Below are 15869 nucleotides of genomic sequence, written 5' to 3' on the forward strand. Positions count from 1 at the left end.
CCTCCCAAAAGCTGCAGACGGATGTACGGAGTTGCTATTTATCTCAATCCTATGCAAAATCTCCACTTTAGCCACCTTCAGTCCGAGTCGAGAGAGTGGGCGTCAACCACGGTTGTCATCCATCATAACCGGCTGTCACTGATTTCAAACCGCTACGCAACGAAAGACTTGTAATCGGATGATACCGTGAGGGCGGTGCCAAGCAGAAGGAAGCCTCCGCTAGTAACCACTGAAAGTCTCTGAAGTCGGCTGGCCAGCTAGGAAGATTTTTCCAGCAGCATCCGCGCATCTGCATAACTGAGCCGGCTAGGTTGCTTGTTAGATACGTAGGTAACTGTCGATAAACCCCTGATATCGAGTCTGTGTCCGTTTGTGAATGTTTATCGTAGTTAACAAGCTATTTTGTTATTTGGCGAGCTAACTAACTAACCAGCCCTATCCTGAGCAACGTCTGTATTTGCATGCTGCATAGCTCAGAAATCTCTGGCAGAAATTCGTAAAAGATAAAAATCACTAAGCTAGCTAGCTAAATATGGAGACGGAGATCCACGTGCCGGTAGGTTCGCCGGCAATCCGAAAATTCCCCATTTTTGTGGATGAACATAACGTCACAGCCGGCGCAATGAAACTCATGAAAGAGCTCCGACCGGCATGGGACATCAACCTTGTTAAAACCAAGGTAAGCTGACATAGCTAGCAAGCTAACATTACCTCTTGTCTTTGGTGCAGTACGTTAATTCATGAGTGATAGTTAGCTAATGGCTAGCTAGCGGCAGTATGCCAACAACGGTACGCCTTTTTGGGTCTTATTGAAAAAATGAGCGGAAATGAAATACAAATTTACACTCCTCCTATATTTGCCAGCGATCCTGCTAGCGAAAATATCTCAACGTTTGGATATTCTTCCTCCAAAACCAGTATTTGCAGCAAGGTGACGTTACCTAGTTAGCTAATAGTAAGACAATGTAGCCAAAGTTAGCTAGAACGGTTTTAGTGCCGTTGGCTGATGTGTTGCTAGCTAGCTAGCCTGCAGAAATGGAAACCAGTAGCTAGCTAGCTAATACGTCACGGTCTACAGTATATGTGACATTATCTCGCTAGCTAGTTGTGACACCAAGTTGCATTAACAAAGGTTTGACTAGCGCATTGATTAGTTAGCTAAAGAGATTTTTCACGTAGAGGAGGTGCAACTGCCTAGCTACCTGACCTTAATGCATGTATTATTTACTTAAGTAGACAGCAAGCATTTACTATAGAACACTAATTAGACTATCAAATGTGGATTTGACTAGATAAAGGACGTGCACGCTGAACAAGGTAGCTGACAAAAGGGTGGAGGAGGCTACTGATGGAGTCACACATGTAGGTGACAGCCGTCCGGCAAATGTTAGACTTCTTTTAAGCTTGCTAATTTAGGTATTTGACTACATCTAAACCTAGTCCCTTGCTCCATCAAAGTAACTCGTGATATCTCCATATCTTAAGTTTCGCATTTATTATCGGCCAGATAAACTGTAGCAAGCGGTAATCCGCGCGAGTATCACCAACCCGAGACCATTTTCGCCATTAACCGCTAGACTGCCTACACATCCACGTGCAATTTACTGTGCAAAAATGACATTTTTGGACGTCATTTAGCTTCAAAATTGCAAGAAGATGCTTTGCAAGGCCGAAGCAGCCTTAGTCCTCGCAGCATGACGGATTTTGCCGGTTGCCCTGGTGACCTGGTTGGTCGTGTCTGAGTCACAGTGAAATGCGATGGTCTGATGGTGCTACGTCATGACTTTTTTCAGGAGTTCAATACAACTGAGCCGATATCCCAACTGTTACTGTGACTGGGTTGGGTAACATTTTAGCATTTTGCCCCCCCCCCCCCCCCCCCCGTATCAATGCCTGCGTGTCACGTTTTGCTATAGTAGGTTACAGGTCAAATGAGTAAAAGATGAAATCATTATAATGACGTGTATTTCCGGATTGATAACAGAATCATGCATTTATCGTGCATTTTGGAACTCAGTCATTTTATGCCTGTAACGATATCAGTGCAAATAACTGTTTGGTTGGTCTGATTGGTCTGATTACAATATACTGATCCTTGTCACTGGTATAGTGCTATACACCAGGAAAGGTTAGAGAATGCAGCTTGACTAGCTATGTTAAACCGTCAGAACTATTGCGTTTTCTCATGGGGTATTATACAATTTTACATAGCTCCTTCTGCCTGGCAAGAACAGCGTTACGCCAGTTCACTTTGCTAAGTAAATTACCTAACTTGCAATTTAGACAACTAACTAACGTCAGTATCTTGGTAATGGTAATTGTTTGCTGTGTAGAGTATTACTATGAGTTATTATTCACTCCTGATATAAAGTGTTAACATAAATGCATTTCACCCATTCCTCAAATTTCTGTTGTTTGAAATGAATTTTTTGGGGAAAAATCTGTCAACTTATGTCATCTGTTATTGCCTACATAGGCAGGTAGTCTTGGTGTTGCCTACTAACATAGATTTTTTGTCATTGACCAGATAGTCAGGTCAGTGCATTCTACATTGTGAAGTCTGGCAATGTAGAAGTTACTAATGTAATAATTTAAAGGCTCAATGTTAACATTCTTGAAGGGGTGTGGTCTACAACAGGACATCCATAGTCATCATAGGGATGTACTTGAAGACCACACGGGAACCACAGATGCTTCATTTACATTTACATTTACGTTTACACTTATGTACTCTATTTATTATGACCCAATATTCAGCTCCTGACATTTACATTTACGTTTACACTTATGTACTCCCTTTATTATGACCCAATATTCAGCTCCTTTCGCTCTCCATCTAGGAGGTTCCAGTGTGTAACAGGACAGTACAGATTCCTGTACTGTCTGTGTTTGTGTGCATCCCTGGCAGAGACGGAGTTTCCAATGTGGAGCACACTGAGCAGACTGTTTGGTCCATATCTCATGAATATGTGTCCTCAATCTCCTAGACAGAGGAGCACAGGAGCACAGGAGTAGTCTGTGGTACTAATGAGAAATCTCTGCCACAGTACCCATGGATCAGTGGCAGACTAGTTGTAACAAGTTAGCAAAAAAATTGTTCTTGCTAACACCTTGTCCTGTCGTTATAGCTAGTATGTTCATTTTGTGGCTTCCTCTTTCAGAATGCTTTGTTAAAACAGCTTTTTTTAACCATGCATTTATATACACCCCCACACAGATGAACATATGGTATTTTAAAAATGTAGATGTTATATGTTAGATTTAGAATGTTGGTTGTGGTTAGTTATCCTGCTCAGCGGAGAGATGGATACCTAACACATGACACATGACATCAGCAGGATATGCTGGTAGTTAGCACGATAGCTATGGTTTATGTGGATTACAAGACACTGTGGTGTCTGTTAATGTGAGAAAAAAAACAAGGAGCTCAGGGTTTCAGTGGTAGTCTCGTCATGTGATATGGAAGCGAGAAACTTCAGTACTCTGCCGTGCTAGATTTGAGGAAACTTATAGATACAGCTGAGTGTCACAGTTTTTTCGTTTTTTTACAGTGTTAGTATGGTTTTAATAATCCATGTTTCTGTTGTTTTATCCTAAAATGTGTGCGTCAACAGGCATGGCTTTACAGTTTGTCACTATCTAAATCAATGAAATATTCATATTTCATTTTCTGGTTAAAGAACAGTGTCAGGAGAAACATGCATATACATGGCCCTATGCTGCAGTTGCTATCTTTTGCATATTTTTAATTGGAACAAAGGTAAGAGTGGAAATGTGACACCAGAAGTTGTAAACCTTGAAAACTGCAGTCAGGATCTTTGTGCAGTTCTGTGAAATGGAACATGCTGTCCATGAGGCGACCCTGTACCTTGCCTTCCTCAGCTTTAAAGTACTCCTTCCTGTAGTCTTGTATCTTTGCTTTTTCACTTTGCCAACCTCCCTCCCACTCTGTTGAGGCTGAAATGCTGAATGCATTTTTTTTTCGGGTCGCTTTGACCCAGATCTTCACCAGGGCCGTCGACGCGTCTGCAGGTCTCGGTCTGGCCGGCGCTGAGAGGCAAACGGGCCCCGTTCGCGGCCCCCTGTTATGGGTGACATTGGCCCCCTCAGAGCAGGAATGCCTCAGTCGAATGTTTACCGCTGCATTGCACTGCACCGCGGCTTTGCACTTTTATCAATGAAAACTGATTGTTTTGGGGGCCTTTGTTCTCCGCAGGCGCCCCGTGCCCTCAATTAGTCGAGGGCTGCCAGGCGCTTATCTCCAATAATATTGGCCCCGCAGCACGTGTCTCCACGCAGCCAGGGATCACCATTCATGAGATTACCGTGTCAGATTACAACAGGACAGACACCTGCATTCCAGTTAGATTAGCGTGACTGTGTACGTGTTAATCAGGTGACTTGGATGAGCGGCAGGGACAGGGACAGGTCACGGTGTTTACAGCGCGGGCAGGGTCACGGAGATCAGGCTGGCGGAAAGAGGCTAGTGTAAATATCATTCGCCGCTCTTGATACCGCCATTCCAATGCATCCTGCCAATGGCAAGGCCACGTCACCGTCAGAGCACAGGGCCAAAATTACGGCATCTGTGATGGCGAAGTGGCGAAACAAGTTCCTCAAAGCGGTTTGTGGTGGTGAATTTGCATTGTAGCAGTTTCCACAAAGATGAATAGCTGAGGAGCATGTCATGTATATTAACTTATTAAGAAAATGGCACAAATATTGCTCAAGTCCTGTGATATTCTAAGAAAGAGTCAAAACAACCTTGATAAGGCACCGTCCACACACAAAGAAGAAACATGCCCTCCCTGTTTCTGCGGCTGTTGACGTGAAGCAAACGGTGTTTACCTCGAACGTGAGCGCTTGTGGGCACGGAGGCGTGTGACACCACATGGATGCGGAGGTATTGAAAGAATGACCGGCAGGTTTTAGGGACTTCATTGTGTCAGTGCGCATGTAGCTCTGAAAATAAAGGGGGCCACAAAAGCGCTGTTGTCTGATCAAAAGCTGCGCCCGTGTGTTTGATGATCTTCCCTTGTAGTTGCGTCCCTCGGCAAAGCCATGCCAGGAATGTGAGAAATGCAGTGGTGGGTGATGGGGGGAGAGTGAGTTAGTTTCCCTTCTTTTTTCTAGGGAAAGTCTGTTGCCCTGAAAGTTTGTGAAATTTGCAGTAAAACTGTTGTTAAAAAAAAAAATAGTAAAAAAATGGACTGTCAGAAACGTTTCCTTATTTTCTACAGTTTAACGTTTGTCTGTTTTGAAGTGCACATTGTAAACATTTCCTGGCCATCTGTCTTAATGAACGTTAGAGCAAAGACCCCGCTACAGCCCAGGATGGAATACTGATAAGAATTAGAATCAGACTTAGTTGGCCAAGCATTCCAATTCCAATGTCTCTCATCGTGCGTTCTTATAATGATTTTCAAGGTGACAACAACAACAACAAATACCATCCACTAGTAGTGGTACAACAAACAACAAGAGTAGTGCAGGGCACATACATGGAATGGCATAAGAATGGAATGAATGAATTATATAACTGATTGGTGTACTGAAGTTGTTTCACAGTGATATTCACTCTGAAAATCTTCAGTGCTACTTTGATTTTTAGCTATCACTTTCCTTAAGGGTTTTACACGAGGTGCTTTGAATTGGACAGTTTGTGGCATTTTGCCAGTTTCACTGTGTGCCTACAGCTTTAGAGACAGATTAGGCAGTGGCCTCGCAATCGTTATCTCAAGCTCATGGTATGATGAACGCTGAAATAGGCTGCAGCGTTGCTTGGCACTCGAGCTGCTGTAATAAAGGGAAGGCGTTCTCTTCCTGTCTTCCAGCTCTTCACAGATGGGACCACCAACAAGCTGGTGGGCTGCTACGTGGAGGAGACCCCGGAGGACGTGGTGCTTGTGCGGGTGTACGGCAACAAGACGGAGCTGATAGTGGACAGGGACAACGAGCTGAAGAGCTTCCAGGTGCTCCACGCCAACGGCTGCGCCCCTCGCCTCTACTGCACCTTCCAGAACGGCATCTGCTACGAGTTCATGCAGGGGGATGCCCTCGGCACCCAGGACGTGAGGGACCCCGTACTCCTCAGGTACGGTGATCCAGAGAAGACCCCCCCCTTCAGGTGTTAGATGCCCTGGAAGTCCTTATGCATGATGGTACAGCCCAGTAGAGAGGCGCCCTTAAAGACCTGAGGGAAGACACACCCCTCAAAAATAATGGTACAACCCAGGACGGAGGATCCCCCTTCCAGAATGACTTCATCAGTACATTTGAGTCATTGAAGTTAATTGTGGTGCAACTTGATTCTTACAGTGCATGTAGCTCACTGTTGACACAACAGTTTGAAAGTCTAGTGGCACCTGTTCAAATGGTGCTGCTTGATTTATTTGCTGTTGCATGATAATTCAATGGGAAGTTTTTGCCAGATAGAATATGATACCAGAGGAACATGAAAGGTGTTGTCCCATACCTTTGGTAGCTTCTAAAAGGGTGCATACGTCAATCGTATTTTTCCTTTTGCCAGTTTACTTATTGGTTGTGATCTCTTTGTGACCGTAGGTACCCTCCATGCCCAAAGGTACTTTGTAGTTAACCTGGTACATGGTGTATTGTGTGTGTGTGTATATATATATATATATATCTCATATCAGTACTGTAGTGTCACATTGCATAATTGGAGCCACATGGGCTTTCCAGAATCACTGTGGACTGACTGAGTAGCATGTGACTAAACAAAAGCAGTTCACATAACATGCATGGGGAGGTTGTGACAGCAACTGCCAGGAATTTTCCAGTGTTGAGATCACTGCGGCAGAGTTGTCTCCGGAAGTCGTTCAGTGACAGGTGATGTAATACAGGCAGACTTCTGTCAATGGTTGATTCACAGCCAGTTAGTCATTATTGTCATAATTAGGCCTCTGGAAAAACCGGTGTTTTTAACAAAGATTATGGAGACGAATTTCCACACAATCCACAGTCCCTCTGTACATTTTTTTTCCTACCAGCATAAGGTCTCGCTTGTTAAAGTTGTTCCCAGCTGGTCACTGAATAGTTATTAACTCCCAGCCATGTGTTTTCGGTCAGCATCACAGGGTACATTCCCAGGGAAAGGCCCTTTATGAACTGTGTGTGGTGCCATTTCTCTGGCACACCATGGTAATGTGTAACATCTTTCTTTCCCACGGCAGGCTGATTGCGAGGGAGATGGCCCGCATCCACGCCATCCACGCTCACAATGGCTGCATCCCCAAGCCCAACCTGTGGATCAAGATGCGCAAGTACTTCAGCTTGGTCGCCACTGAATTCACTGACCAGGCCTCCAACACCAGGTAACCCCCCACAGCTCACAAACATAAACGCCCCTTCCAGCTCTGTGGATTCCTTTATGTGATCAAATCCCTGGTGTCACAGTTAGATCACTGGGTCACATGTAAAAAGTGGAGTCCTCCAAAGGGCTGTGCTGAGACCTCTGCCTTTTCTCGTAGATATATTGTCAGATAGATTAGGGCAGTAGTAGTGAAGTAGTTAAATGCAAAAATGATATCAAACTACCAGGCTTCATAAATTGGTAGACAATTGGCCAATGATATTTAACAATATCAACTTAAAGGTGCTACTACTTATCAATAAAAATTTAAGGATTATTTTATGGAGGCATAGCTAGGGTGTACAATATGTGAAAGACTTCGGAATTGTGGAAGACAAACTCTTTGAGTGAGAGAAAACAGAATACAATGGTATATTGCAGTAAGTCAAAGGAAGTGCCAAAATGATTATATAATGCGGTATTCAGATCATGTTTAGAATGTGTCATTTGTGTCACTACAGTTCCAAAGTTTCAAATTAAGTACATAGAAGAGAAACAAGAATATATTTAGGTCAAAAAGAGATGACTTATGAAGAGCTGCTTAAATCGCATTAATCTCAGTAAAATTAAACTGAAGGGAGATTTGTTAGAGATATTAATATTAAAAGAGATTAATGAGGTACAGTGCGGAGTGTATTTTCTGTTGCATTATGTGCAGAGAATCAGATAATGCAGGTGGAACTTACTCTTAAGTACAGTCTGACACATTAAAGTATTTTTTCGTATTAATGGACAGAATACCCTGTGTAGATCTGTACTGGAGTCAGAGTCTGGTGTCCTTCCAAATGAAATGGGATACAGTGATAGATTCACTCCAGATAATAAGCAAATGACGAGGCAAATTAGGCTGAATGACCTGGTCTTGGCCTTATTACTGCTAAGCTGTTATGACTCACTGCAGGCCCCTCAGTTGCTCTGGTTCTTTTCCTTGGGTCAGCATCTGTGGGTGTGGAAGTGGACCCGATGTACGGCCACTGTCACGCTCGAGGGCACAGAGCACTTGCCATTGTGCTTTCTGGCACAGTCATAGGGATTTAGTGTTGCAGTGTAGCCACCGCTTTGCCAGGAGGAGTTGTGAATTCATCTCTTGCCCAAGAAGGCCTTTCCATAACCAGGATTATTGTGCGTTTCAGGGCATTATGATGAGCAGGATAAGTGCTGTTATATAACCATACCCGCAGCCCCGGGTTAAGGTGGCACCTGCGCTCAGGGACACAGCAGATGTTAAGCACGGTGACGTTTTATTGACGCTGCTGTCCTCATGGCAACGGCGGGCGCAGGTGACAGGGAGCCGCTGCGGCGCAGGCGTTTTGCGAGCAGCGTCAGGGCTGCATTGCTGCACGGGAGCTGGCGCGGCAGCCTCACCTGCTGAGCGCTCCCACGTGGGTGTGAAACCCCCAACCCCCCCCTCTCGGGGCAAGATGGGTCTGGCTGTGCCTTGCTGCGGCGCGCTGCTGGTAAACGGTGGCTGGGGATTAGCTCAGGAGGTAAGCCCATTACTCCTGGGAAAGTGCCCGGCCGGTCCTCTGATTGGTCGAGACAGGCCACATCAACAGAGGAGATAACCCTTTTTAGTTGCCGTATCTGTCGTCCCCGCAGACAATCAACGGTTCTGTGGAGAGCGCTTAGCTCATGCAGCCCACTGCGAGATGATTGGTCAGGATCTGTGCTGGGAATAAGAGGGACTTCCCCGGTTTGAGTCACCCACGGCAACAGGGGGAGGGGCAGGGAGATTTGGCAGGATCCTTGTCTGTGTAGACACTCATGGCTGCTACCACAGAGAGCATGTGTTAGCATGGCTGTTAGTAGGGAGGTGAATGTTTCACACATTGAGAGTGAAAATCAGGCAAGAGTGTCAAAATACATTTGAGAAGAGGAAACAGGCTGAGAACATTCACATCCGTTGCTGCAACTGTATGCCTAAATTATCTTTTTCATCTTTGATTGTTTTTCAGAATTCAACAGGAAGTACCAAGCCAGGAAGTGTTAGAACAGGAAATGGCTTGGATGAAGGAACACCTGTCCCAGCTGGGCTCTCCTGTAGTGCTTTGTCACAATGATCTACTGTGCAAGAACATTATCCACAACATAAAAGAAGGTAACGCACGCCTCCTGTTGCTTGAACTGTCAAACGGCAAAATAAGACGCACATTTTGTTTCCCTGTGTGATATGCGACTACAGCCCTGTTCTGCAAATCAGTCCTTTACTCTCTGTGTAGTTTCCTTGTGTATGAGAGAAAATTAAGCATAGCACATCTACATTATTCTGCATTTGAAAGAATGTGTTTGGAATATCGGAAGGTTGCAAACAGACTCCGCTGTGCTCCTCTTAGGCCACGTTCGGTTCATCGACTACGAGTACTCCAGTTACAACTACCAGGCATTTGATATCGGGAATCACTTCAATGAGTTTGCAGGTGAGTGGATGTCAGGTGAGGGGCCTTTCTGACATAGACAGGGGGCTCAATATACTGTTGGTGGAAAGGACATGATGTCATCTGGATGGACATATCAGTCTTGTGAAGAATACATCTCTGCTTTGGCTGACGGAAATGGAAAAATTGGCCCTTGCCATGAATATTCCCTATCAGGATGTGTGTTTCAAATAATAATTTCAGCCATTACTTTGTGTCTGTCTGTCTGTCTGTCTGTGTCTGTCTGTCTGTCTGTTTGTGCATCCTCAGGTATGAGCGAGCCAGACTATGACCTTTACCCCAGCAGGGAGATGCAGCTGGAATGGCTGCACACCTACCTCCAGGCCTACAAGCTCTTCACCAAGAAGGGCGAGGAGGTCAGCGAGCGCGAGCTGGAGACGCTCTACGTCCAGGTCAACAAGTTTGCACTGGTGAGTGAGGGGCGGGGCCGTCACTTCCCATTGGCTGAGGGCCCCATTGTGGTCATCGTCTCCCCACCCCCAGATGTTCAAACCTAGTTTCCATGCACTGACGTTGTCATAGCTAATCAGTAAGCAGTCTGTGTGTGTAATTGGATCCCAGCCCTTAAGTCCTTTCGTTCAGTCCTCACATTCAGTTAGAACTTGCACGAGCTGGTCTCTGCTGAAATGTCTGTGACGCATATTCTACTTGAAACAGTTTGTGGAAATAAGTTGCTTATCGTAAACCACAAACAGGGAATAGCATGTCGCCTGAGTTCAGTTCACAAGATAATCATAAGCTGGTAACCAAAACCCTTTTCAGGCTATCCTCAAAGAAGGTAGTCATTTTCCATCATCACCTAGAAGGATGACAAAATTTATTATTGTTATTGTAATTGCAAATGTAAGTATAGCAATACTGTAGCATTTTACATGTTTCTTATATATTAGTTTTGCTATTTCATACACCCGTTCTATTCCTTGATTCAGTGCAAGCACTCACACATAGTGTGCCGTGTTCTAGTAGGATTGTTTTCGTGCACATTAATGCATTGCGATCAGTAGTAAGCACTGTTTTATTCAGGTGTTCCAGAGATATTGACACTTTGTGTGTGCGGAAGTTACAGGTGTACAAAATATTTTTCAGAAGGACACTGGACTGCAAAGGTTTTGTTACACTGCCTATTTAACACCACTGCATACTGGTATTAAGTATAGTGGTATCACAATATATGTTCTCATTAAGTTAACAAGTTTGCTTTTATTTCTGTACAGTGTTTGGTTAAAAAGATTAATCAGCTTCAGTGACAATGGTACTTGTTTAGGGAAACTGTCTGCCTGACGGTTATTTCATGAGCATTCACACTAGCTGTATAATTAACTGTTTTTATAGTTGTATAGCATTAGCCATACATAGCTTGCCAGCAAGGACTGTAACAAAGAATATTATTTTAAGGGAGACCCTACACACCATACAACAGTTCCACAAGGGTTTAATTATAGTTGTCTATCAGGATTTCACAAACATCCTCTTAAAAATAAGATGAGAAACAAAAGAAAAATGTAAAAGTAAGTGTTGCCTTTAATTTAAAGGCTGAAAGAAAAAAAAACATCATGTTAAAACAAACTTCTGTCTTAACTAGTAGTTAAACAGAAAGAAATGACTAGGCTAGCTACATACTGTAATAGTAAAATTTGTATTAAATGACTTCTTCAAATAATAAAAATAATCTGTGACATGATGTCAGCTAAAATGCCATGCTTTCTCACTGTGTCACTCCGTAGCTTGCCAACTTCTTACTTATTCTCATCATTTTTATTTTCCACTTCAAATTTTACTTGTTTGATTAAACTTTATCAATAGTGAAACGTTTCTGGAGGCACAGCCATTGCATGCATTTCTTCATAATTTCTTTTAAATAGTTTATGTAACAACCAGTGACACTGGGTCACAGATTAATGTGTGATATTTATAGTGTATCATAGACGTCTGACTGATTTGCCTGGCCTTCAAAAACATGAAAACCAGTGTGGGTGGCCAGGAACAATCCCACGTAGCAGGCGCCCACACGCACAGTGTGAAGAGACATTGTGGTGAAGCTTGTTCTGTAAAGCCGTTTGATCACCCCTATCAAATGGGCATGGAAATGTGTACGAACTAGGACAATCTACCCAAATATTTTTTTAGACTGCATATTATAGAACTAGTGTACTGTCAGAGAATTTTTGTGATAAAGCGAGAAGAACTACACAGATTCTTTTTGAATGTATCACATTTTAAATATTTGTTGGAGAAAAACTTTAACTCCAAATAGTCTATAGTAAATGCAATGCCCTTTCCTTTAATAATGTAAAAAAAAAAACAAAATAAACAAACTATTGATACAAATCGTTTTTGACTTTGTCTGTTAGAACTGCAAAGATGCTAGCCAATTTGCGTCGTGTCTGATCACAGTTTGCTGATTTGGAAGCGCTGAGGCTCCTCTTATTCTGAAGCTTCCCACCGGTGTGCAGGGTATTATGCATGCTCTGGCATTTTTTGAGGTGTATGGTGCCCATCGGTATGAGACAGACTGAACACAGCAGTGTTACAGGAGGACATGGGGCCCATTGTCTGTCTGGTCACGTCTTAACCGCAGTCCCGTCTTTCTCCTGGCAGGCATCTCATTTCTTCTGGGGCTTCTGGGCTCTCATTCAGGCCAAGTACTCCACCATCGACTTTGACTTCCTCGGGTAAGACAGCTCCTCTCAGGGTTTTTGAGTCAGGTTTTTATGTTCATCTAATTTCTAAATAGATTGTGCCATGAAAGTGTTTTATGTTCAGGAAGAACATTACATGGGCCTACTGGTTGGGCTGAATCTATGTTTTTGTTAAATGATGTAACTGGATCCTGGAAGTCCCAGCCATATCTGACTATGTCGAAGAATTTACGTTCACCGCCACTCTAGGAACAGGTCCATAGTTCATAGATAACATTTTTGTGTCTGTACATGTAGACCGCTATGCTGTTCTTTAGTATTGATTCTCATGCTCACGTTTTGTGAAGTCGAGCAATTGCCACATGGTGCCATGTATGGCAATGGGAGAAGTCAATACAAACCACAGAGCCCTTCACCTTACTGACTGATACAAGCAGATGTATCCGTATGACTGCTAAATGAATAGGGCATTGTTGGGTGAGAAAGCTACCTCTGAATTGTCCGGAAGCCGGTCGCGGGAGAACAGCGGATTGGTTACAGCCGGTTAATGGAGCGGCAGGGCACCCGCGTGGGGCTCGTGTTTCTGCTTTCTTGCGTGAAAGAACGAGCGACACCATAAACGGCAGCCTTTCACTACCGACGGCTGGCCCGTTTCCTAAAACGGGCAGGCTCGCACGCGGGGGTGGCATCCCTGTCGCCGATCCAGCAGCCTTCCCAGGTCTCTAAAAATAGGGAAAATGTGTAGCATCCAGAGCGCATGGCTGACGGTGCTATTTGAGCATAGCACATGTAAGTGTTCTGATGTTGCCGTTACCTGTAGCATCATTAGAGGGTCAGTGCCCAGGTTCCAGGGCCCCTAATGTGATTGGGAAGGGCTCATAATGTAGAGGGGCAGAGTGGTGTAGTGGTAAGAAGCAGGTCTTACAACCAAAAGGTTGTCAGCTTGATTTTCAAGCCAGGCAGGGCCATTGTCCCCTTGAGCAGGTTACTTAACCCAAATTGCTTCTGTAAATATCCAGCTGTACAAATGGATGACATGTAATCTATGTGAGCTCTTGATAGGGGCGTCTGCCAAGCAAGCAAGCAAGCAACGCAATAATGTAAAAGCGGATCCTGAAATGAATGCACAGCTGCCACAGAGGCACCCTGGCACGCTGATGGAAATGATGTAAATGGTGCAGTATCTTCCGCCCGGGTCGTGCCACCGATGCGTTCATTTGACTTGTATCATCAAACAAGGCAGCGGGCAGGGCTGTTTTAATGCTGCCGTGTCTTAGAGAGCGCTCCTGGAGCACGTGGTCCATTCAGTCTCTATCTCCTCTCCTTCTCTCTCCCGTAGGTATGCGGTCCTGCGCTTCAACCAGTACTTCAAGACCAAGCCGGCCGTCATGGCCCTCAAGATCCCCGAATGAGCGGACCGGAACCACGCAGGAGTCTGGCTCCATCACTGACTCTTTGACCCTGATAGCAGAAGCACTTTCCAGAAGGAGAAGGCAGAGGGTGGGGCGAGAAGGCGGGGTTCGGGGTGGGATGGGGGTAAGGCTGGGGTTTGGGGTGGGGGTGGTGGATATTTAGGAGCATCTGCTGATGTCCAGTTGGGAGAAACTCCACCAGACTCACCTCGCCCCCTGCCACACACATACACACATACGCATGCACACACACGCACACGCACACACACGCACACGCACACACACGCACACGCACACGCACACGCACACGCACACGCACACGCACACACACACACAGATGCAGATGCAGACGCAGACGCAGACACACACTTCCTCTTCATTCCTTTTCTTCCATCTCTCTCTCTGAGCTCAAGTAACTCAGCGCTCCGTTTTCCTTTAAAGTAAATATCCAACACGGCACACTTCCTAGTCCACCTGCTGTTCAGCCAACAAACATTTTCTGACTTCAGTCTTCAGTCTGCACCTTTGTAACCATGGCCGCTCTCAGCTTGCTGTGGATTTTGCCGTGAGATGGGGGGCAGCCATTGTCAGTGGTTTGCTGTGGCAGGGCTTATTTAAGGGACACCCGCGGTAAACTATGAAAACGGTCTGTGCATGCCCCGTTCACCCCCAACCTCCTTTGTGCAGTTTGCTTGAAGTTTGAAGTGTTTTCGGGGTGAGCTCTGCATTCTCGGGCAGCAGGAAGGCGGAGGCCAAACCCAGCCAGTCCCCTCTCTCTTCCCAGCAACTCTGCCTCCTCTTGCTGCCACCAAAGCCCTAAGCTTCCCCATGGCTTCTCGCTGCTTTTGGCTAAGATTGCTTCACAGCAGAAGACAAAGGGAATAGACATCTATTTGATTGGTCAGTTTTTCTGTGCGTGCGTGCGTGTGTGTGTGCGTGTGTGTGTGCGCGTGCACGTGTGTGTGTCCCAGGACCAGGTCAGGGCCCGTTGCCTCCCAGGCTGCAGAAACCGGATTTCTACCTTTCTCTCTTTTATGGTTATGACTCGAGCTGTTTATTTTTCCACCCGTCATTCATCAGGCCTGGAAAATCACTGTAAGCTCCTGCTGCACTCGCATGACTACCCCCTGCACCCCCCCCAATCTGCCTCACCTGGGCAAGACTCACAGGCCAGTTAACGAGACCGCTGGGGCGTCCGAGTGCAGCCGTGCATTCCTAACGTCCGCCGAGCATTCCCATCTTGGTAATAACTGCGCAAAAGGGTTTAGGGGGACCGAAAGAGCCTTGCATAACAATGTTATGTAAGAAATATCGCCAGGTCAGTCAATGTCAGGGGTCCAGAGAGGCCGGATTTGTTCTGATCATTTCTCCAAGTATTTGCTTTTGATCTTACGTGACTCAAGATGACCGAAAACCACTTACGCCGAGGATGTAAGTCCATACCATTTGTGGGGCTTTTTTAGTATGGAAGCATGCTCATTCTACACTGGTGAAGTGTTGTTCTGTGCCCTGTACTAGAACACAAAATCTTTGTCAGATTTGAGTGTGGTTGGATACTTCTGGCCAGGAAGCAAAGCCTCCTTCGTTTTGACATTCTAAATGTTTAATCCTCTTTTCAGCAAAAATGCATGAACCCGGTATTCATCCCATCCAATTCTTTTAAACTTGTTAGAGGGAACTGTAGTTTTGATGCCAAAGAACTATTATATCGGCTATTATACGGTGATTATGCTGGCCCTGGATTAATTTTAGCAATTGATTTTGCCTGCGTGTTTGGGTGGCTGTTGGCTGGAAGCTGGGATTTAGGCCTCTGGATTTCGAGGGTTCTGCTGCTGCTGTCACGGACATTGAGGCCATGGGCGACACAGATTTGGGACGGAGATTTGGTAGTTGCACCTTATCTTGGACCAAGCCTGCCCTTATGTCCTGTTAAAAGCCTCAGCCATGGTTTCTAACCAAAATCGCTTCCAAGGGAGGGTCAGAAACACCTGTGTAGCAGAACTCTCCATGC

The 15869-nt window shown here is 45.2% G+C and overlaps 1 protein-coding gene across 1 annotated transcript; it reads left to right on the forward strand.

Moving 5' to 3' along the window:
- Positions 1–202: 202 nt before the first annotated feature.
- On the forward strand, positions 203–13916 carry etnk2 (ethanolamine kinase 2). The gene is made up of 8 exons (XM_036531745.1): positions 203–679; positions 5835–6094; positions 7194–7334; positions 9328–9470; positions 9706–9789; positions 10057–10217; positions 12406–12479; positions 13786–13916. The coding sequence occupies exons 1-8, from the start codon at positions 533–535 to the stop codon at positions 13856–13858; spliced, it is 1083 nt and encodes a 360-aa protein (XP_036387638.1). The 5' UTR covers positions 203–532; the 3' UTR covers positions 13859–13916.
- Positions 13917–15869: the final 1953 nt, after the last annotated feature.

The sequence above is a fragment of the Megalops cyprinoides genome, chromosome 6 (assembly GCF_013368585.1).
Source record: "Megalops cyprinoides isolate fMegCyp1 chromosome 6, fMegCyp1.pri, whole genome shotgun sequence".
Taxonomy (NCBI): domain Eukaryota; kingdom Metazoa; phylum Chordata; class Actinopteri; order Elopiformes; family Megalopidae; genus Megalops; species Megalops cyprinoides.

Coding starts and splice junctions, on each gene's coding strand:
- etnk2 (XM_036531745.1), top strand. CDS start 533: ATGGAGACGGAGATCCACGTGCCGGTAGGTTCGCCGGCAATCCGAAAA. Junction 6,095..7,193: donor AGGGACCCCGTACTCCTCAG/GTACGGTGATCC, acceptor TTCCCACGGCAG/GCTGATTGCGAGGGAGATGG. Junction 7,335..9,327: donor GACCAGGCCTCCAACACCAG/GTAACCCCCCAC, acceptor ATTGTTTTTCAG/AATTCAACAGGAAGTACCAA.